General features: G+C 35.6%; 1 protein-coding gene across 3 annotated transcripts in view; it reads right to left on the reverse strand.

Moving 5' to 3' along the window:
- Window positions 1-1583: 1583 nt before the first annotated feature.
- The window catches only part of LOC150096281 (transcription factor 12-like), a 620086-nt gene continuing 598900 nt past the window's right edge, over window positions 1584-22769 (reverse strand). For all 3 annotated transcript variants that reach the window (XR_016549910.1, XM_090408842.1, XM_090408843.1), the window contains one exon: window positions 1584-3260. Coding sequence is in view for 2 of the 3 variants with exons in the window: in XM_090408842.1 (XP_090264968.1) it covers window positions 3219-3260 (42 nt within the window). In the remaining variant the exon portion in view is untranslated. The remainder of the gene's footprint in view (window positions 3261-22769) is intronic.

The following is a 22769-nucleotide window of genomic DNA, read 5'->3' on the forward strand; positions in this document are numbered from 1 at the left end:
GGGAGAAATAGCTTAAATATTTGTATTTTGGGGTGATATCTCGTACATAGATAAAAGTTGAATATAGATAAGCAGAATTTCACTAGATAGATTAATAATCATAAAATGGGACACAACACTCCTCAGGACCGGTTGAGGTTGTGCCTCTCAAATGAGGGACTTCTAAGTATGTAATTTTGCCTGCAGATCCGTGTGTGTTCACAAGCTGGCTTGCCCATAAGGTTGCTTATGCTTGCATCTGCCAAAACTTTTAGTTTCTATATATTCGGCACGTAGTTATAAAAACTCTTGTAGTTTTTATAACCGGCTATGAAATAATGTTGGATTCAATATCCACTTAATTTGTACCATCATGTATATATTTGCGGTGTTTTTTCTTTATGTTTTATTGCTTGTTTGTCAAGGTCTGGAGAGTCATTTTGCTTGTTATCATAGAATTTATGCCGATAAGAAAAAAAACTAAAACTGTTCAAACGACTCTTGATAACTTCTTTTGATAAAAAAATTACAGCAAATAATGTAGGTACAAATATTTATTAAACATTTACTTTGCATTGATTTTTTATCTTTCCTAAAAGAGTTCCATATAAAACGAATTATTAATACAGTAATCGATTAATGCGATTTTGATATACGTGGTAACATCGAGGGATTAATTAACTGCGTTAATCGAGGGTACCTGTATTATTTCTCCATAAGGTAATCTATAACTTTGAAATAACAGTTGTTGTGTGGGGTTCCCCCCCCCCAACTTTTCCTCATCCGTCCCTTCTCAGCACCGGTTGAGGTTGTGCCCCTCAAATGAGGGACTTCTAAGTATGTAATTTTGCCTGCAGATCGTGTGTGTGTGTTCATGAGCTGGTTTGCCTGTGCTGAGGGACGTAAAACCCAAGTTTCCGGAAGGAAAAAACTCTCTACCTCTGTATAAGACTGGCTAACTCACCTTTAGTCGAAAGACACCAGATAAAGGTTCCTCACATCACAGGCAAGAATCGAACCAAGGTCTTTCCAACCAAAGGACTTCATCTATACCGACTTAGCTACAGAGGCTCTTGCAATAAACGGTAAATGACTTAAAATATTTTACTCTTCCTGCACCTAGTAAGGTTCTGTACTAAATGCAGTAGTACCATCTGGTGGTCAACTTGAAAATGTTTTAATTCAATAGTAAGAAGCAACAGACCTATACTGGTATCTGTATATGTACTTTTTTTATTTAAAAAAAAAACTAAAACACATATAAAAAATGGCACCTTTTTTATTATATATATATATATATATATATATATATATATACATATATATTTTATTATTATTTTTTTTAATGACTCCACAGTAGGCAACGATGTCTTGGCAAAGAACTGCATGCACTGAGTGCAAGTGGTGGATATGTACCAACTAACTTGTACTTTAAAGGCAACTGCCAAATATACAATTTTTCTTTTGACTTGGTACACAGTTACATTAATAAGAACATTAGTTACTGTGCCTAGTCAACCTTTTTTTTCCTTTTACTGTACATATCAAGATTTTTGGGAACTGTTTTTATGACTTTCAACAAAGAAAATAAAAAGAAGAGGATAGTTGTTACAAAAAATACTGCTAAATTTATTTTCCAATAAAAATGAAATAGCTTCAATATCTGAGTTGTAAGCTGGTTTTATGCTTAACATGCACTGTTAATGACATGGGAGGTAGATTTATACATTTTCTTTCCATGATTAAAAGATATAATCTAAAAAAAAATCACAAAAAACTAATATAATTTTACCTCTCTAAGTTACACAATCATAGAGGAAAAAAAAAAAAAAACTATATAAACAACTGGGATTAAAATGAAATGCTTCATGCATTTTCATGTAAATAAAACCTTTGAATGATGATATAATGAAAATACATTTACAGACAAAATACTATTTGCACAAACTTAGCAGTGCTAGCAATGTAAACTTAACAATAAAAAGACAATTCATAAGATGCTCCCTTATCATTGGTAGTGAAGTGCCATTTTAAAATGTAAAGATTTCATGTAGTGCCTTAATTTAAAAAAAATTTTTTTTTATCCTGTTATGTTTTAGACAAACAGCAACAAGAAAAGAATTATTCAAATTTCACCAAGCCATAACGAACTTCTCTTCTCGACGTAGAAAGACTTTTCCCATCATTTGCAGTTTTTAAGTACAATGAAGTGTATATTTTTGCCATTAAGAGTAATCACGTTAGAAGATAAAAATGGCTACGGGTGTATTTTCTTACATATATCTGTACAAACTGTAGCTTGGTCACTTCAAAAATTGAACAAATGCATGAATATCAACTCTGCATATGGTATTATTCACATTATTTTTTTTCTCCCTCTTATCTGGAGCATTGCTTCTCTGCTGTACTCCCCCACTAGTTGAGATTTCCCCATGGCGACCAAAATGAAAGGCTTTCCCTTAGGCAATAAGTACTAAGCCTACTACTGCAGTGGAGAAAAACAGCAAGATTGCACCGGACTCCAGGAGGTTAAGGTATGGGAAAATGTGATAGTGAACTACAGTCTCCTACCACTAATTATTTAAAATTACAAGTTTCCTAATTTGTTAAAAGCTATACTTTTAGAGATGAAAAAATTAGCTACCTTAAAATATTTTCCCACTCTCAATGTGAGTTGTAAAAAAATCTTAAGCACTTTTTTTTCTCCCTTGCACATTCTATAGTCATTGGAAACAAAGCTCCTGTGATGCTTAGGTGCAAAGTACTTTGGCCTCAGTAACAGCCGACTTACTGTTGCTATAAGAAAGCAGTTTGGCAACATCGCCACACCAAACATGTGGGAAAAAGTTCTGGACCAAGAAATGGAACTAAAGTCTAAAAAAGAAGACTGTTACTTTAAATTAGTAACCCTGGTAGTAGAGCACAATACAGCCTTTCTTGGAAAATGAGAGAAAGACACTTTGTCCATTAGCACTGTGGTATACTGGCTTCTGCTGCTGTAAGAATCTTTTCACAAAATTTTCTTTGGTAGATATTCAGATAAATGGAAGAGAAATATGAGTAGACGAGCTCATCTGATTGAAGGTAATGCATCTCTTCACTTGTACACGAGCTTCAGGCTGGAGAGCACTTGTCTTAAAAACTCTGCACATCCTTTGGGAGCTCACAGACTAAAGTTGTGAATAATTTTTTTTCTTTTGTAGGTTTGGAAAGCAGGCAACATCATTGGTTGTATGTTTTCATGGCTGAGGCTGACCTGGAGGCAGTGGTGGCTGAGGGCCCTAAAAAGATAAGAAAAAATAAGTGCTCATTAAAGAAAATAGAAAATAGAATGAAAATTAATTTAATATTATTGAATGTTATTTTTGAGAAAACAAATGATGAGCTATTTGTACATAGTTAGTTCAGCTATGAAACCTATCACATCCAAGATGATGAAAATTTCCTTGGCATGTAACAGATCACACTAAGTTCATGACTATCATTACTATTATTACGCGATACTTTCAACTACTCCAAAGTGTCATTACAGGAGGACATTCTACTAAACACTATCACCATCTTAATCTCCATCTACCATCATCACCAACAATATTTTTGTCTGTACATGGAATGAAAAAGCTACATTTACAGGAGGAAAAAATCCTGCTACCGCCATATGAGATCGCTATATACAGTATGAGGGTGGTTCCAAAAGCGGCCGACTAACTTTTAGAGGTGACAGAAAGAAAATAACCATGTCACTTTTCAACATAATCTCCCTTTACTTCGATACACTTTTAACATCTTTGAATTAACATTTCTATGCCCTTGAAAAAATAGTCTGTACTTTTGTCTACAAAATGGCCTAAAACTGCATCTGTCACCTCATTATCATCTGCAAATTTTCTTCCTCGAAGATCTTTCTTCAGTTTTGAGAAGAGGTGCTATATCTGGGCTGTAGGGTGGGTGTTCAATCTCTTGGAAGCCACAGTCCTTCACTACAACCTTTGCAACAATAGCTGTATGGACTGGAGCATTATCATGAAGCAAACACTACGTTTCAGCATTCCTCATCTCTTCTCCTTTATGGCATCACATAGTTTGTACAGGAGTGAAGCATAATATTTTGCATTCATGGTGGTATTCCTTTCTTTGAAGTCAATCAAGAGAATTTCCCAGCAATCCCAAAAGATTATTGCTGGGGATATGGGGAAAAGAGAACTGTAGATATGTATGGAAGAGTGAAGAAGACGGGAATGAATGATGTTAGTATGAAAGAGGAAATGAAAGACTAGAGAGTGGTATTGTGTGGGGATTTGATTATTAGTGGTAAATGAGAAGATGCATAAGGTTTACTTTAATGGAAGTAAAATGAATAGAGTGAGTGAGGGACTTATTATTATTATGGGCAACTTCAAGGAGTCGATAGACTCATCGAGAATGTCTCAACCATATCACCCCTTTTCCACCTATCAACCAATTTCTGCAACCCACAAATCTTCAACCTGTTCTCATAAGGTTCATTCCATAAACCTGCTATCATCTTGGTCACTCGTCTCTGGATCCTCTCCACCTCCTCCCCATCAAGAAAAAACCTTGGCACCCATAGCACAGTAGTCTAGATGGGGTCTTATCAAGGCTCGATACAGAGGAACAATAACCTGTTTGTCTCTGCTTGTTAAAGTATTTTTCAGCAACCAAGTGATTTGATGAGCTGATTTAGCCACTTTTGCGATGTGCCCCCTAAACTTCAACTCTCTATTCACCAACACTCCCAAATCCCTGGCCTCCTCAATCTCCTGGAGTACAGTTCCACCAATGTGATATATTGCTGCTAATCTTTTCACCCCAAAATGCATAACCTTACACTTTGCCACATTAAATTGACATCCATACTCCTTAGCCCAGTCCTCCAAACAATCCAAATCATCCTGCAAAATTTTGACATCATGTGCACTCACAATTGCTCTACCCAACTTTGCATCATCAGCAAACAAATGAACACTTCCTCTCAGATACTTTCCTATATCGTTAATGAACAAATTAAATAACAGTGATCCAAGACAGAACCATGCAGCACACCACTAGTAGTAACAAGCCTTCTTTTGGACTTTACTCCTGAATAAACCACTCTCTGATATCTCTCCATCAACCACCTTCCTATCCATCTCACCAATGCTATATCCATCCCCATATGCTGCAGTTTACTAATTAGAATTCCATATGGTATCCTGTCAAAGGTCTTAGCAAGGTCCAGTAGAATCACTGTAAACCCTTATCCAGTTCAGCGGTCACTGTGTTATAAAATGTGAGCAAGTTACTGAGGCATGATCTACCCTTCACAAAACCATGCTGTCCCCCATACAGTATCCCATTTTCATCTATCCAATCCTGTATTTTCCTCTTGACTATTTTCTCCAAGACCTTGACAACAATTCTTGATATGAATGGATATAATGAGTAAGCAGGAAAAAGAGTTGATAGTTATTGTAGGGACAAATGACTTGACTGGGAACAAGGAGAATCTAAGACTGAATATCAAGAGGTTGTTGAGAAAGATAAAAGATAATAGTGTGATAAGAAAGGTAGTCAGTGTGTTGCCCAGGTATGACTGATGAGATGAGGCAGAGAGAAAGGATTATGAATGATATGTTAGCAGAAATGTGTGAGGAGAAGGGAGTGCAGTTTGTTAATATGTGGAATATGTTTGAAGGATGAATTGAACTGCATAAGAGCAATGGACTGCTTTTGAATGGTTTTGGTGTTCATTTGGAGAGAGTTCCTTGAAGGGAGAATAATGAGTGTAGAGAATGAATGTGAGCAAGTAAGAAATGATATGAAAGAGCAGGAGAGTAGGGAAGGAGAGACTGAAGTGGTGCTTATGAATAGAGAAGTGGATAGCATGAGTGTTGAGAATGAAAAATACGTGTGCAAGAGAAACTGGGAGACTCAGAGAGGACAAGGAAAAGGAAAACAGTGTGAAAAGGGTTGATGCTCAAAGAGGAAGTGAATGTGTGTGCGTGTGTAGACAAGAAGGAAATGGGATGCCCAGGGATGTACGGAGAACAGCTAGACATGAAGAAGGTTCTGGGATGGGTAAGGAGAAAAACAAATGGCTTGAGGAAGGTATGGATAAGCCACATCTCATAAGTGGAATCAGTGAAACTTGTTATAGATCCAGAAATGCGCTGTTATGTTTGTATATGAATGCTAGAAATATCAGAAACAAGGGAAGTGAAATGGTTGCATTGATTGAGTTTGTTCATTCATCCAAAAATTGTTGGAATAAGTGTGACATGGTTGGATGAGAACGACATCCTGGCAGGAATAGAAATGGAAGGGGTATGATGTTTTTTTGTGAAGAGGATTGCAAGGATAAAAAGGGAGGTGGAGTGCTATTCTTCTTTCGCTATGCCTTATCCCGTGTTAAATGGGATCAGCGTTCACATCTTTAATCTTCTTCCAGATTCTCCGGTCCAGGGCATCTTCCTGACTCCATCCTTTCTCCCTAAGATCCTCTGCCACCTTATCCCTCCATCTCAGTTTGGGCCTGCCTCTTTTCCTCCTTCTCTCCACCTCCATACGCTCCACTCATTTACCAATATACTCCTCACCCCTTCTCTCTACATGACCGAACCACCTCAGCCTGCTTTCTTGTACCTTCTTACTGATCGGTCCTACCTTGATAGTCCCTCTGATGTAGTCATTCCTTATCCTGTCCTTCTTTGTCACACCACTCATCCATCTCAACATCCGCATCTCTGCCACCTCCATCTTCCTCTCCTATGCCTTTGTTACAGGCCATGTCTCCATGCCATGGAGCATCGCCGGCCTCACCACCATCTTATACAGCTTTCCTTTCATCTTACAACTCACTCTCTTGTTGCACAGGACCCCGCTCTTCTTCCTCTAGTTCATCCAGCCACGTTATTCGGTGCTGTATTTCCTCATCCAGGTCACCATTCCTCTCGACGACCGACCCAAGGTACTTGAATTTCTTCCCTGAAGTTAACCTTTCACCCTGGAGTCGTATGATCATATCCTCATCACTCCCCGTTGACATATATTCGGTCTTTACCCGGTTAATTTTCATACCTCTCTCCACTCTTCCAGGGTCTTTTCAAGTCGTAGGGCTCCATCGGCAAACATCATGCTCCCTGGCACCTCCTTCTTGATGTCCTCCACTAGTACATCAATGACCAGTTCAAAGAGGTAGGGGCTCAGAGTTGATCCCTGATGGAGCCCTACGACAATGTGGAACTCTGTCATTCCGACACTAGACCTGACCTGAGTTTTCGCTCCCTCATACATCTCCTTCACCAACCTCACGTACTTTTCCGACACCCCCTTCTTCCTCATACATCTCCATACCTCCTGTCTGGCCACTCTGTTGTATGCGTTTTCCAGGTCTATAAACACCATATGTAGCTCCGCCTGCATCTCCTTATATTTCTCCATCAATCGCCTTAGCGCAAATATTGCATCCGTTGTCCCTCTTCCTGGCATAAATCCAAACTGCTCCTCACCAATTTTTGTTTCCTGCCGTATCCTTCCTTCAATTACACTTTCCCATATCTTCAAACTGTGTGACATCAGCTTGATCCTTCTATAGTTGCCACAATCTTGAACGTCTCCTTTACCCTTGTAGATTGGGACGAGAATGCTTTTCCTCCATTCCTCTGGTATCTTTTCCTGTTGGGCTATTTTCCTCATCAGATCCCATAACATGTCTATGCCCTCACTGCCCAAGCCTCTCCACACTTCTCCAGGTATCTGGTCTGCCCCCACAGCCTTTCCATTCTTCGTTTTTCTCAGTGCCCAATACACTTCCTCTCTGCTTATGTCCTGCACCGATCCTTCGTTTGCCTCTCCATCCTCACACCTCTCTCTTAGATTCATTTAGTAAATTACGAAAATATTCTTCCCACCTTCCATTTCCCATTTCCACTTATGAGGTGGAGTACTATTGATGATAGAAAGATAGTCATGTCCATACAAGGTAGAGATGCAAGAGGGAAATAGCAGCAGGTTTTGAGGAGGTATGGAGTGGGAATGAGGTGAATAAAATGAAATACTTAGTCGGATGTTGCTATAGTTCCTGTAATGTGGATGGTAGTGACCATGAAATGTATAATCAAATTAGCCAAGCAAATAAGAAAAGGTTGATCATTATGTGTAATTTTAATTATTACTATAACGTTAATTTTAGAAGTAGCAGTGAGCAAATTTTAATTGTAAAATTAATCCAACTATAAGTTCTAGTTTAATCAATTGTGATAAATTAATATCTTTCAATAAATTACTTTCATTCTGGTTTACTTGATTTAAGACTGTGATTTGATATTTGTACTGGACCTAAAAGGAACTGTACACATTCTTCTTGAGACCAATTCTTAACAGAATACATGATGTGGCATCTAACTAGGGCTCCTAAATTTCTGATGGAAATTATGTTCAGGCCACCACAATCTGGGTATATACCAAAATTCACAAAGTCAGGATGATCTACAGCAGTAGCTCTTAACTAGTGTTCCCCGGAACACTTGTATTCTGCAAACTGGTTACAAGTGTTCCGCCAATGAAAGATGTCATATGACACTGTTCTTGTGTAAAATTAATGTAATTGGCTACTTTGAACCCAACAACTGAACACCGCTATGCTATTGACTTCTAAACCAATAGAATATCGTTTATAGCTCATGTGTTTGTTGGATATATTATATCTATGCACTACTTTTTTGCACAGAGAATCCCTAGTTTCAAAACATTACTGGCAATATTAAAATCTGTACTAGACCAAGTTGTAAATATGGTAAATTACATCAAGTCAAGACCTTTAAAAGCATGCCTTTTTAAAAAAAACTTTGCATATCTATGGAAGCCAAGTACAAATCTTTGCTTTTGTACACTGAAATAAGATGGTTATCCATGGGTAAAGTGCTATTCCGAATTTTAGAACTTAAGAATAATTATTGGCCTTTATTCAAAATGAAGGTACAGATGCTTTTGTAAAATGTCTTCAAAATGATATTTGGTGTGTGCTAAAATGGCATATTTAACCGATATTTTTAATTACTTAAATAACGTTAATACAAGTATCCAAGGGAAAAATGAAAATATTTTGACATCCACTGTCAGCTTTTCAGAAAAAAGTATCTCTTTGGAAAAACTGCATACCAGAAAAAAAATACAGTAGATATGTTTACTTCACTCCATAATAAAAATGTCGAGGGAATTATTTCCGTTATAACAGAACATTTAACAATATTGGAAGAAACGATTTCAAATTACTTTCCTTCCCTAAATACACACAATTATGACTGGATATGAAATCCATTTGGCACAGTTAATACATCGCGTTGAGAATTTTCGTTACAAGAGGAAGAAGAACAATTAGTTACCTTGTCAACGGATCGTACACGAAAAATGAAATTCTGTGAAATAACTCTTGAGGAATTTTGGATTTTTGTCCAAGCCGAATACCCAACTCTCCTCCACAAGGGCACTGAAAATTTTGTTACAGTTTTCAATATCATATTTGTGTGAGCTCGGTTTCTCAATATTAACCAATATAAAAACTAAAAAGCATGAAAGATTTACTAATACAGACAAAGAGAAAAGGGTAGCTATATCACACATTAGACATGATTGCTAAAATCTGCAAAAGCCGACAAGCTCAAGTATCGCATTAAAATATGTTCCATTTTTATAAAAGGCAAGTCCATGCATATTTTTATTGTTAGTTTTATGCTTTTGTCATCCTAATGCTTATGGTGTTCCTCAAATTTTTCTTATAATCAAAAGTGTTCTGTAACTTCGAAAAGGTTAAGAATCACTGATCTACAGCAAACAAATCATATACCTAAACTCAGGGCCGGTAGGAGGGCATGCAGATCATGCGGGCACTGCAACAAGGGGGGCGCTGCTGCCAGAGCACGGTTCATAAGTTCATTTTTAAGAAATAAAATTTTTATCATAAAAACAAAAAATTCTTAGAATGATCAATATTACGATAAATAAGGCAGGATATACTGAAATAAAAATTTAAACAGCCGACACTTTGATCAGCCGGATGTTTAAAATTTTGCAGTGAGAGTAGGCTAAATGCTTGCCTGCAGAATGTTGTGTCTACTGCAGTCTGTCTAAAGTGAAACGGTGAACGGCTTTTATGCGCAAAAATGAATTTTCGTACAAAACATTTGTTGCTAGTTAACCAGTCATATGGTATGCATCTCAGTAGGAGTAGGCTACTGACAGTAGCGCAGTGCGGACTATTATTTCGTCTCTGTGTAGTGTTGTGTAATATGGTACTCATCTCAGTAGGCTACTGACAGTAGCACAGTGCGGACTATTATTTCGTCTCTGTGTCGTGTTGTGTAATAAGCTCTTGTGGGTATAAAATAGAAATGGAATGAAATAATTAAAAAAAAGTTATCCGGTGCACAAAATTGTAAGCGTCATGCTGCGAAAGAAGCAGATATTAAGAAACAAACTAGGACTCTTAATAAATTTGTTAAAATATTAAAATATTCTGATGTAGATTGTAACCAACTCGATACATCAGAAATCAGAGTTGAAGAACCGTGCACATCATCCAGTTTGCATGAAAGTACTAATGCAACTATTGAACAAGATAACAAAACGCATGATTTAAGTGAAAAACAGTTAGGAGAAGATTTAGTTGTAGTTGACCATGAAACTAACACATTGTTAGTCTCTGTAAATTTAGAAGATTCAGGTGAATGGGAAATATTGATGAAAAATGACGAGTTGTTTTAATTGAAATGGGGTCTGTTCAAAAGAAAAATATAATATATCCCAGAGATACATACGGTTGTAAATTTGGCAACACGTATTATAATAGAAAAATGGAAAACAGGGAGTTCGTGCCAAGAATATGGCTCATTTATTCTGAAACTTTAAATTCTGTTTTTTTGCTTTTCTTGCAAACTTTTCGCAACTACTGAATCAAGTAGTCTTGTAGAAGGTTATAACGATTGGAGAAATGTAAGTACAACTTTGCATAGGCATGAGACTAGTTTAACTCACATGAAAAATTTCTTAAAATGGAAGGAACTTGATAAAAATTTAAAAAACAAAATTACTATTGATTGCCAGACTCAAAGCAAGTATGAAATGGAAAAGAAACATTGGATGAGTGTTTTAGAAAGCTTGAATGAAATTACAAAATTCCTTGGTAGCCAAAATTTAGCTTTTCGCGGATCATCTGAAAGGAATAACGGCAATTTTTTAAAATTAGTCAAACTGTTTGCGAAGTCTGATCCGTTACAATGAAACAATACACTATTTGAGTAAAGACAGTCAAAATGAAATATTGGAAACTTTAAGTAAGGCAATCAGGGATACAATTTTACTATCAATTCGAAAATCCAAATATTATTCCATAATTTTAGACTGCACACCTGATGCATGTAAAACAGAACAAATGACCATTATTATTCGCTTTGTTTCCTGTGACAATGGAATTGTCAAAATCAGGGAAAACATTTTAGGTTTTGAAGATATATCAGATTCCACAGGACGTGGTTTATGTGCAACAATAACGGAACAACTGGAAAAATGGAACATTCCCATTGAAGACATGCGAGGTCAAGGGTATGACAATGGGGAAAATATGAAAGGGAAAAAATATGGACTCCAAAATTTGCTTTTGAACAAAAATCCTCCAGCTTTTTACGTGCCATGTGCTGCTCATACTCTAAATTTAATCTTTAACGATGCAGTCAAAGTGAATGCAGATGCAATTAGTTTCTTTGCAATTATTCAGGAAATATACAATTTCTTTTCATTCCCTTACAAACTTTGGGCAATCCTTTTAAAGTTTGTAAAAAAATTAACATCGAAACAGCCATCAGAAACGCGATGGGAAATTAAAATTAATGCAATCCGCCCTCTAAGATATCAGTTAGGAGAAATTTACAATGCACTTTTTGAAATTTTAAATAATGAAAATTTTAATAAAGAAACTCACCATGAAGCACAAACATTATATGTTAAAATAAAGAAGTACAAATTTATTTGCTCTCTTATAACTTGGCATGATTTACTTAACAGAATAAACCCTGTGAGTAAAATGCTTCAAGACAAAAATATGAACATTACACTTGCTTTAGAATCTATCGAAAACTTAAAAATATTCTTACAAGAGTATCGATTTTTTACAAATTTTAAAGAAGTTCTAAAAACGGCAAAAGAACTGAGTGAAGAGGTGGATGGAGAACAAGAATTTAAAACTGGTACGGAAGTTCGACGACGAAAGAAGACACGACAATTTGACCATGAGCATCATGACGAAACGGCACAATCACCAGAAGATAAATTTAGAGTGAATGTATTTTATACACTTCTAGACGTTGCAATGCGTTCGTTAATAGAATGTTTTGAACAAATAAAAACATATTATGATAATTTCAATTTCTTGTATAGATTACTACAAATTAATGACGAAGATTTACGAAAAAATTGTGACGATTTAGAGATTCTCTTGAAGGATGGCGACAATAAAGACATAAATGCAATAGAACTATATGATGAGTTATGTGCTTTTATTTTTCATAAGGATAATTTAAATATTCAAAACTCTTTCGATATTGTTAATTTTATTGTGTCCAATAATTTATCTTTCCCTAACTTTTCAATTGCTTTAAGAATACTATTAACCTTACCTGTTAGTGTCGCGAGCGGTGAACGTTCCTTTTCCAAGTTGAAATTGATTAAAACCTACTTTAGAACAAGTATGTCACAAAAAAAAGGCTTCTTAGATTGGTGTTAATAGCTATTGAAAATGATATATGTGCGGAATTAGACATTAAAACCATTATTTCTAATTTTGTGAATATGAAATCAAAAACCCTAAAATTTTAATAAAAAATTTCAAGTATATTTATGTGATTTAATTTATTCTAATATGTTCTAATTATTTCTGAATTCTTTTCTTATTTTCTCATCTATCTTGAGTTTCTTTTATTTTCCTAAAAGATAGTTCCACTTATAAAAATTATTAAAAAACTTTTACAAGTTGCTAAGAATTTAGAAACTTGAAAAATGCAAGAATTTTTTAAACTTTAGTTCAAATAAATTTTAACTTTAAAACCACCCTACCGGCCAGGACATATATATACGTCCACATTACCATGGATGCGAAGTACATATTAAAATTGTAATACCATTGATTTCACATTGAAATTTATGATGGATACGAAGCTTTTGAGAATGTGTATTTGATCTTTAATGGCCGGTAAGGTGGTTAATTAAAATTCATTTTAATTTTGTTTGCGATTCGGGTCGGTGAGAAGGATATAATCCCTGTACCATTATATTCAACGATTAAAGTGAAGTGGGTTTATCAAAATTTGCTTCAACTTTTGAGAATTTTTTGAATATTTGGGTTTTTGAATATTTGACAGAACAGCCAACGTGTGGCTGTTCTGTCAAAATTTATTTAAGAAATTTCAAATAATTTACATTTTTATTATTGTAAAAGAACCACACACACGCCCGGATCGTTACGGGGCACTTAGATAGAAATTGCATGCGGGCGGCAAAGACCCTGGCGCCGGTTCTGCCTAAACTTTTCATGTTGGTCGAGTTGTTAACAGTCCTACAGGCAACAGGCATTTAACTACCAGACTGGTCAAAACTATTCAGAACTAACACAGACAGGGAGCATAGCATTCACATGCTTCAGAGGAAAGGCCATGAATCTGCTGTGGTACTAGGTGCTACTGGATGGTATGTGAGTTTCATTGCTTAATGTAATTACCACTAGTTTACATAGCAGAAGCTGGAGTTCCAAAAATCATGTAACATGAACCGCAGAGCAAAGTTACAGTTTACTTTTCCAGCATACAATGTGAAAGATAGCAAGGAATTCATCACTGTATATTCCATGTTCCTACCAATTTGAACTCCCCTTAAACAACTATGAGATATCAAAAAAAAGAGAAACTGATATGGCTTGGCAATCTGATCCACTCTGCCAAAAATCACACCTACTTTTCCACAAAATCAAATATTCAGTTCTTCAATGACGATTCATATTCCCTCCTCTTCCCCATTACATACTGTATTTTTTTAGTTCTCAAAGGCAGTTTTGTGCATATATTCATTCTGATATCAAATATCAGAGTGTGCCGATATACAATCTCCTCTCTCTTCTGAACTTTTAATTCCCTTTCTTTAAATGTTAATTTCCTTGAGTCCAGTATTTCTAACAGCAAGTCACATTCTTTGAATTTTAATATTCGAAATTCTAGCTGGCTTTCTTTTCCAATGCTTCATTACTGATGATGAGACATTTGCAATTCTATCCCCAATGATCCTACAAGCATTGTTAATATGACTCCAGAATACTACATAATCCAGCCCACTCGTCAAACAACTGTAATCTCTCATATACCATTAATCTTTTTAAATAGACTGTGTTAGTTGACGGTGACTGTTGATTTCTTCTCCCATGGAAAACATTCACACATCTATTCTAATCTGTGTGTTTGGCATTATATGAAGCTCAGTGGAATAATCTTTGTAGCTTCTGTTTTCCCATTTCCTTTGGTGAATTAATGTTTAAAGCCTTCTAATGTAAGCATCTGCACAAAACATACTGACTTGAAACAATTCTTATAGGCATGGAATATTCATTCCCAATTCCACTTTTAATTATCATCCCTTATCTGTAATCTCTCATATACCATTAATCTTTTTGAATAGACTGTGACTGTGGGTGTTGATTTCTTCTCCCATGGAAAATATTCACACAGCTATTCTGATCTGTGTGTTATTTGGCATTATATGAAGATAAGTGGAATAATCTTTGTAACTTCTGTTTTCCCATTTCCTTTGGTGAATTAATGTTTAAAGTCTTCTGATTTCATACTTATTCAATTCCAGTGAATATTCCTCTATAATTCCCAATTCACAACATTCAATACCTCCTTTGATTTTCTATGCAGAAAGAGAACAGAAGAATCCACACCGGATGCCAAGTCTTCAGGTGCTGATAGTATTTTTTCGATTGTTCCAAAATCTATTTTCCAAAAATGACTCCTTGTCTCTGTGTATATATATGTGTGTGTGCGTGTGTGTGTGTGTATGTGTGTGTGTGTGTGCGCTCCAGATGATGACTTTAATATGAAGGTCGAAACATTGGGAAATTAGAGTAATTAATTCTAACATGGTTGTAGTCTCCATAATTTGTCTGAAATGCATGCTGATCACTGTATAACACTAAAGGAAAGGATTCTGATAATTCATGGAGATTTGATGCACAAACAATGCAATCACTACAGTAATTTTAAGATGAATGTTTTTGATTAATTGACTGGCATTTTTAAAACGTTGTAGAGACAGTGATCTTATTCCCAACTGCATCAAACTAAAAAAAAACTTCACCTCAGCAAAGGCACTAAGAATATATATAATTGTATGGAGAAAGTGATGATCAAAAAGCAGGTTTAAACTACTTGCAAAAACTTAACATTTGCTCAAAATCAGGTTCGAAATTTTAAAATCAGAACTTTTTTAATTTGTTTAAATCCAGATATTTCAGATATCCTTGAGAGGATTACTGAAAACTCTGCTAAACATATCTGTGAAACAAAGAAAGTAAAACTTAAAGCCAAATTTCATAGACTTAAAAATCAACAATATTCAGATAGCCAATGGACAAATTTGAATTTCTCCTCATGAAACGTGAAAACAGCCAACCACAAGCCCATGATAACAATAACAGCCAACTACTAAGTAGAGAGGATAACAACAACGAACCAGAATTACGTGATAACAGGAGCCACCAACTGCCTTCAATGAACAGTCATGTGATCAATCTTTCTAACCATGCCCTGTATTTAGTAAAGGCTTAAACTTTGCTGTGGCACCCAGGACTATTAACAAATTAGATTTTATATACCATATTCAAAGAAGCTTAAGATTTCCCACAACCACCATAGCTGATAAAATACGATTGGAAACCTTGTACATTTTAAATAATACGAAAACAATAACTAGCAACCTAACTAAATCTGAATTGGCAGCTGTGAAATCTTTAAAATAAAATCAGGATAATCATCATAATCACTAGAGCTGATAAAGGCAGTGCCACTGTTATTTTAAACTGAACAACATACTTGGAAAATATGAATCATTTAGTCTCAGACAACAGCACCTATCAACTTGTTAACTATAACCCGACTAATTGGATAAAAAAGAAAGAAAAATTAATTAAATCAGTCACTTTTTGGCCCAAGGATACACAGTTTTACAGTTATTTACAAGGATCACAATTTACAGTTAAAAAACTACTTCTGACCTATGCTTTGTCCCCGAGAATTTGCGGTATACCCAAGATTCACAAGCCGAATACCACTCCTTTTAGAGCACAAATTCCCACTTGATATCACAGTGTCTTTGCACATGAACTACATTCTGGCTATTTTGTGTGGCAAAACACTTTCTACTTACAAAAAGAAGACACAGCCAAGGGCTCACCATTATTCCCCCCCCCCCCCCATTGCTAACTTTTACATGGAAGCTTTTGAGCAACATGCTCCAGATTCCTTTACTTTAAAACCCCACTGCTAATAACTTTTAATTAATCTTTAAGTGCTTGTTCACTGGAGGAAATCTTCAAAGCCTCATTTTTTTTTAAGTCTGGCTTAGATATGTTGACGATGTTTTTGCTATTGGGTCCCATGGTCGCCAGACATTACACACTTTCCTCAGCCACCTAAAGAAACAACACAAACACATACAATTCACAATTGAGATTCAAAGTCAAAACACACTTCCTTTGCTAGATACATTTGTCACACGTCTTCCTTCTGGCAGTTTTTCCTTCAATGTTTACTGGAAACCTATGCATACTGGCCAATATATACACATAAATTCTTACCACCCAACACAAAAACTAGGTATCATTAACACACTAAAATATCATCACAGGGCTTTGAAGATTTGCTCCAATGAACAAGCACTTAAAGATGAATTAAAAGTCATTAGCAATACCTTTCTAAAAATAGCTACAGCCAAAATACTATCAACAAAATTCTTCAAAAGACCCCCACTTAAAAACAAAAATAAACTAGATTAAAACAAGTGTTAAAGATACTCCTCCCAAGCTATTTTAAATATAAATCTGGTTTTTTTACTCCATTTCCCAAGTAAGCAAACAGACAAGTCAGTCAAGTTTGTGCCTGCTAGTGTTGCAAGTCTAGCTGACCCTGCACGTAGTGCATGTCCAAGGCAACATGTGGTAAAGGTAGAATAAGCTCTGATCACTATTCTTAATATTTACCCTTAATGCAAAGCACTGCCTTCGACTTGCACTACGTGCAGGGTCAGCTAGACTTGCAGGCGCAAACTTGACTGACTTGTCTGTTTGCTTACTTGGGAAATGGAGTAAAAAAAAACAGGTTTATATTTAAAATAGCTTGGTATCTTTAACATATATTATACCCAAGGTAAATAACTTTCTACATCTATCTCTCATCCTGAGATTTTTATTTAATAAGGTCAAAGCACCTTATGGTAACTTGTGTTGGTAAAATATTTATAAGCTCTGTATTACTTAAAACTTAGTATTTCTTAGTCTGGCTCCCACTGACAAGACCTCAATAAAGGTCGAAACCGGTCTGGGTAGTGGCCCCTTGCCTTTAATACATAGCATCATACATCTCCTCCAGGAGATGTGCTTTGCATTAAGGGTAAATATTAAGAGTGATCAGAGCTTATTCTACCTTTACCACGTGTTGCCTTGGACATGCACTACACGCAGGGTCAGCTAGACTTGCAACACTAGCAAGCACAAACTTGACTGACTTGTCCGTTTGCTTACTTGGGAAATGGAGTAAAAAAACCAGGTTTATATTTAAAATAGCTTGGTATCTTTAACATATATTATACACAAGGTAAAAAACTTGCTACACAGATTACAATAAAACTGTAGCCATTCTATACATTAAAGGGATATCAGACAAAATAAACAGAATACTACAGAAATATAACCTTAATGCCACCTTTAAACCTCCTGAAAAATTAAAGAACTTATTCAACTCATTCAAGGATCCACTTCCTCTGTTGGCCCACCTTGGAGTATATTGTATACATTGCACCTGTAATTTGCCCTATATAGGTGAAACAGGACACACAATTCCTATCTGAAAAAAAGGAACATCAATGGCACATTAAATATATAATAACTATGGTAACTCCAGACTTTCTGATCATGCCCTGAACTACAGAGAATCTGGAAAGGTACTTGTTGTTTACATTACACCAAAATGTGGTATGAATGTAAATTTAAGGAGGCCTGTGAAATTCTTATCAACCACCCTAATCTTAATAATAATGATGGTCTAAAAATTCCAAGAATATGGAAGGCATATATTCTACCCACATAACCTTTTTGCCTAAGATTTAATTATAAATAGGACTGTAAGTAATCCAAGATCTTAACTCTAATATAGCAACTCTCATGTTAAATTAGGACATGATATGTCCTAATTTAACATGAGGACTTTTGCTGTAATAAAACTATCTGTATGAATTTGTTCTCTGATATAGCTTTGATGTAGTTTTTTTCTTCCACTAGAGGTCAGGCCAGTAGAATAACGGTTGATCAAATCATTGTCTCTTTGGCATACTGTTTGAAATGTAATATAGCTTGTCTCTGTAGATGATAACCTTAATAATAATAATATTATTTGTATTTTCTAAAAACGACCTCCCACGATGAGTCTTTTGACTCATCGTGGGAGGTCGTTTTTAGAAAATACAAAGTCTATCATACCACTCCTTGAACCCATTAACCGTCCCCACTCCAACCTCTCTCAGGGCAATGCATTCAAAGGTTCAACCACCATCCACGCAAAGAAACCACTCCTCACCCTCTCGCGCACAGCCTCCTTTCGTAACTTCCAGGGATGGCCCCCTTGTCATCGCTCCTTTCCACTGTTCCACCAAGTGAAAGAACTCTCCAATGTCTACCCTGTAAATGCCTCTCAACAGTTTAAAAGTCTCGATCATATCACCTCTCCTTCTATCCACCAAACTCTGCAGTCCACATTCCCTCAGTCGATCCTCATAACTCATATTGTACAGTCCTGAAACTATCTGTGTTATCTGCCTCTGTACCCTTTCCACAGTCAATTTATCCCCTTCAAATCCTGGGAACCAAATCTGAGAACAACAGTCTAAGTGTGATCTGATCAGGGCCTTATACAATGGAATGATAACTCTTTTATCTCTGCAGGTCAGCGTCCTTCTCAGTATTGCAGCAATCCTCTGAGTTACCCTCACCACCTTTGCAATATGCTCCGTGAATTTCAGTTTTCTATCAATCATCACCCCCAGATCTCTTGTCTCCCCTACCTCCTCCAGTACAGCTCCTCCAATATGAAAGACGAAACATCAGGAAATTAAAGTAATTAATTCTAACACAGTTGTAGTCTCCATAATTTGTTTAAAATGAAAAATGACTCTTGTTCTGCACTACCTTTTTATACTATCTTATTATACTGGTATTTAACCTATAGCTTAGAAATTAGCTCATGTTCAACTTATTCCTAGCATGTGTAACAAAATCTTTACCATCATATTATCATTGAGATTTCTAAACCAATGGAGAAATCCATTAACATTGCCTTCTGAGCTAGCTGGAAGTCTCACTTAATAAACAATCATTGGTATAAATTTTGATGCTGTCAATCTATAATGGACATTTTCTTGATTATGTCACTTGCCTTTGGACAAATAACATGTAAAAGTCTGGTTGATTTTGATATCTCTAAAGCAATGACTGGATTTGAAGCCTATTAAGTTAATTCATCATCTTTATGATCTCTTTTCTGGCTTCTGTAGTGCATCGTCAACTTTCTTTCTGGTGATATTGCACGTAACGGATGAAAATTTATCCTTGTACTTTGCAACTCAAGGTGTTACAGGCTGCCATTCTTTCACCTATTCTCTTTCTACTTTATATCAATGACTGTCTCCATTTGAATGCAAATCAATTCCAGTTTTGCTGATGACATTTTACTCCACTTTCTCATTTGACAAATCTTGCTGCAGAAATCACCAAAATTTCCAGAATATCTACTTCTACAGCACTAAATTCTGATTATCAAGTCATCCTGTTTTACTTCTCACAAAGTTTTTGATACCCTTTGACACCATAAAGTTGTCAAAGTTGACACCTTTAGGCTGTATGTTAGACAAAATTGGAAAGTCTTTGGAATTGAATCATTTATTCAGCTTCTCTCAATAATTTCATCAGTTGTGGTATGTGATGGTCTGTTTAATCCACACCAGTCATCTAAAGCAGTGCTTCCCAAACTTATGGATGCAAAGACCCCCCCTTTGGAAAAATTAAAATATTTCACGGCCCAATTGAAAAAAAAATTGTAATACAGACATATATTATTATAATATTTATTGTATTTATATGCTATATGTGTTATCAGCACTGTCATCCTGCACCCCAAAAGTATTTCTTTGCCATGCATTGCCGACACCTGTGTACACTAGCAATGAAATAATTAATTTAGAGTGTGAAAAACTTGGCTGTTTTAAATGAGCACAAGATTTTGCGTTTGCAAGCTTTTTTTTTTTTTTGTGCTTCTTATCAATACCTTTGAAATAAAACTTATATGAATAAGCATATATTTACTAATACTCATTAAGCGCTGAAATATGCAGAAAGCAAAATTTGCGAACCAACACCAATGTGTGATTTTTTCCATTAGAATATAAAAAATAACAAAAAAGTAACACCGTATACAAAAAAGAAATAATAAATAATAAAAATTAAATACGTTTCTTTTAAGATAAAAAAATATCTACTTAGTCTTAAAACATTTTAAATTTGTTTTCATTATTTCATGGCCCCCAAGGGGGCCACGGCCGACAGTTTGGGAAGCGCTGAGCTAAAGTATATTCTCCATTTTTATTTTGCTAACTCATTTTCTGACACTGCTGCTATCCTTAGTTTCTGCACCATATACCTGAATTCCTAACAAAATTCTGACTTTTCTTCTAATGAACCATATCCATATGGTTCACTAGAAGATGATCTATATCAATATTTTGTAATGCCTTAACCACCAAAATGGTCTTGACGTGTATGTACATCAATAATTACATGGATGTGTAGTGGCCATTGGAGTTAATACAGAATTTGAACATAATTGTGTTAACAGATAGCTTTGTTCATCTGTTCACACAATCTGTTAGCATATATTTTTGATATATTTTATCCTTGTGCCCATTTGGGTGGTTAAACCAATCTCTCAGCCATTTTAAAGTGTGGTGAAGATAATTTAGTAAAATTTAGTACTAACAAAATACAATTTTTACTTATTTCCATCACTTCTAGTAACATTCCACTCACCAACAAAGGTCCTCCTTGGGCTGACTCTTACATCTAGCCTACCCTAGCATAATCACAATACGTCTAAAACGCTTGGTATTATTTTTCATTTTAAACATTATTTCTCTTCTGCTCAGCTCTTAACACCGTATAAATCCCAAAGATGTCCAACCTTTGTATGCTTGTTCTCACATCTGGGATGGCACATCCCAGATGTGAGAACAAGCATACTAAGGAGTATGCTTATAGGAGCCGGGCCCCACCTATATTTGTATAACTAGCCCAATAATTGTAGTTTTAAAAAATATGTTTCTTGTAATTATTATTTTTTTATCTGTTTCCAACACATTTTATTGTTTAATAACAAAAATTACTGTAGTATTTTGTGGCAATATTGTATAATGCGACTTAGTATGGTCTCTTGGGCCAGCCACGGCTGGCCCTATTTTAAACGTGTAGAACACAGGGCATGTATGAGGCAAGTGCACTAGTTTATCGTGTTTGTTTACTGGCGCAACGCTTATCTTGGGGCCAGTTTAGTCTGGCCCAGTCACTGCATTTGTACGTAAATAGTGCGATTCTTTCATTGTCTTATTATTTATTCTCATTGTTGATCTGTTTTATTGTTTTTAGTGTGTGTAATTATTGTTGTCGTTTTTTGTTATAATTTATTTTAAAGTTTAAATTTTTATTACGTCCATAAACAATACATTTTAACTATGAACAAAATCGATAGTTTATTGGAAAAACATTTCCCGTTATTTCTCGGAAGTTTCGACATTGATTTATAAAATAAATAATAGAAATAATAACTTTTTTGTTTTAACACTTGGAAAAATTAAAACATTTTGCAGGGTGGCCAGCTGGAGTCGAACCAGCGTCTTTAGATTTCCGGTTCATTGCTCTAGTCCGTTGAGCTATGCCCGCAACTGCAAATCTTTCGAGTTTTCATGTTATTAATACGTTGAGCCTATATGTTACATCCTAATAATTTTAAAAAATTAATAGCTCAATGCATCAATGGATTCTGACTAAACATTATTCTAATAGAAATAATAACTATAAATCAATAATAGAACCCACTATATAAATATAAAAAAATTAAATTGTTTTTGGCCCCTGGCCCCACCTGTTTCTATTGTCACCAGCCGCCACTGCATTTACTTAATATATAACCTGTCTCCCACTGTTTGCCTTTAATCACGTTATAACAGAGATGCGCTGTTTTATTTTATTTATTTTTTGTGTATGTGCATGCACGCACGTGTGTGTAGGTATTTCCATGCATGTTACTCCAATGGACTGGCTATCACTATTCTCCACTCCCCTCTAATTGCACAAATGGGCAGCTACTAATCAACATCTATATATCACTCAGTTCCATACTCAGTGAACTGCCTTCTCATTCTCTTCCTTCATTCCACAT

This window comes from Typopeltis vanoorti, chromosome 19 (genome assembly GCF_054136105.1).
Source record: "Typopeltis vanoorti isolate ZY-2024b chromosome 19, IOZ_Tvanoo_1.0, whole genome shotgun sequence".
Taxonomy (NCBI): Eukaryota; Metazoa; Arthropoda; class Arachnida; order Uropygi; family Thelyphonidae; genus Typopeltis; species Typopeltis vanoorti.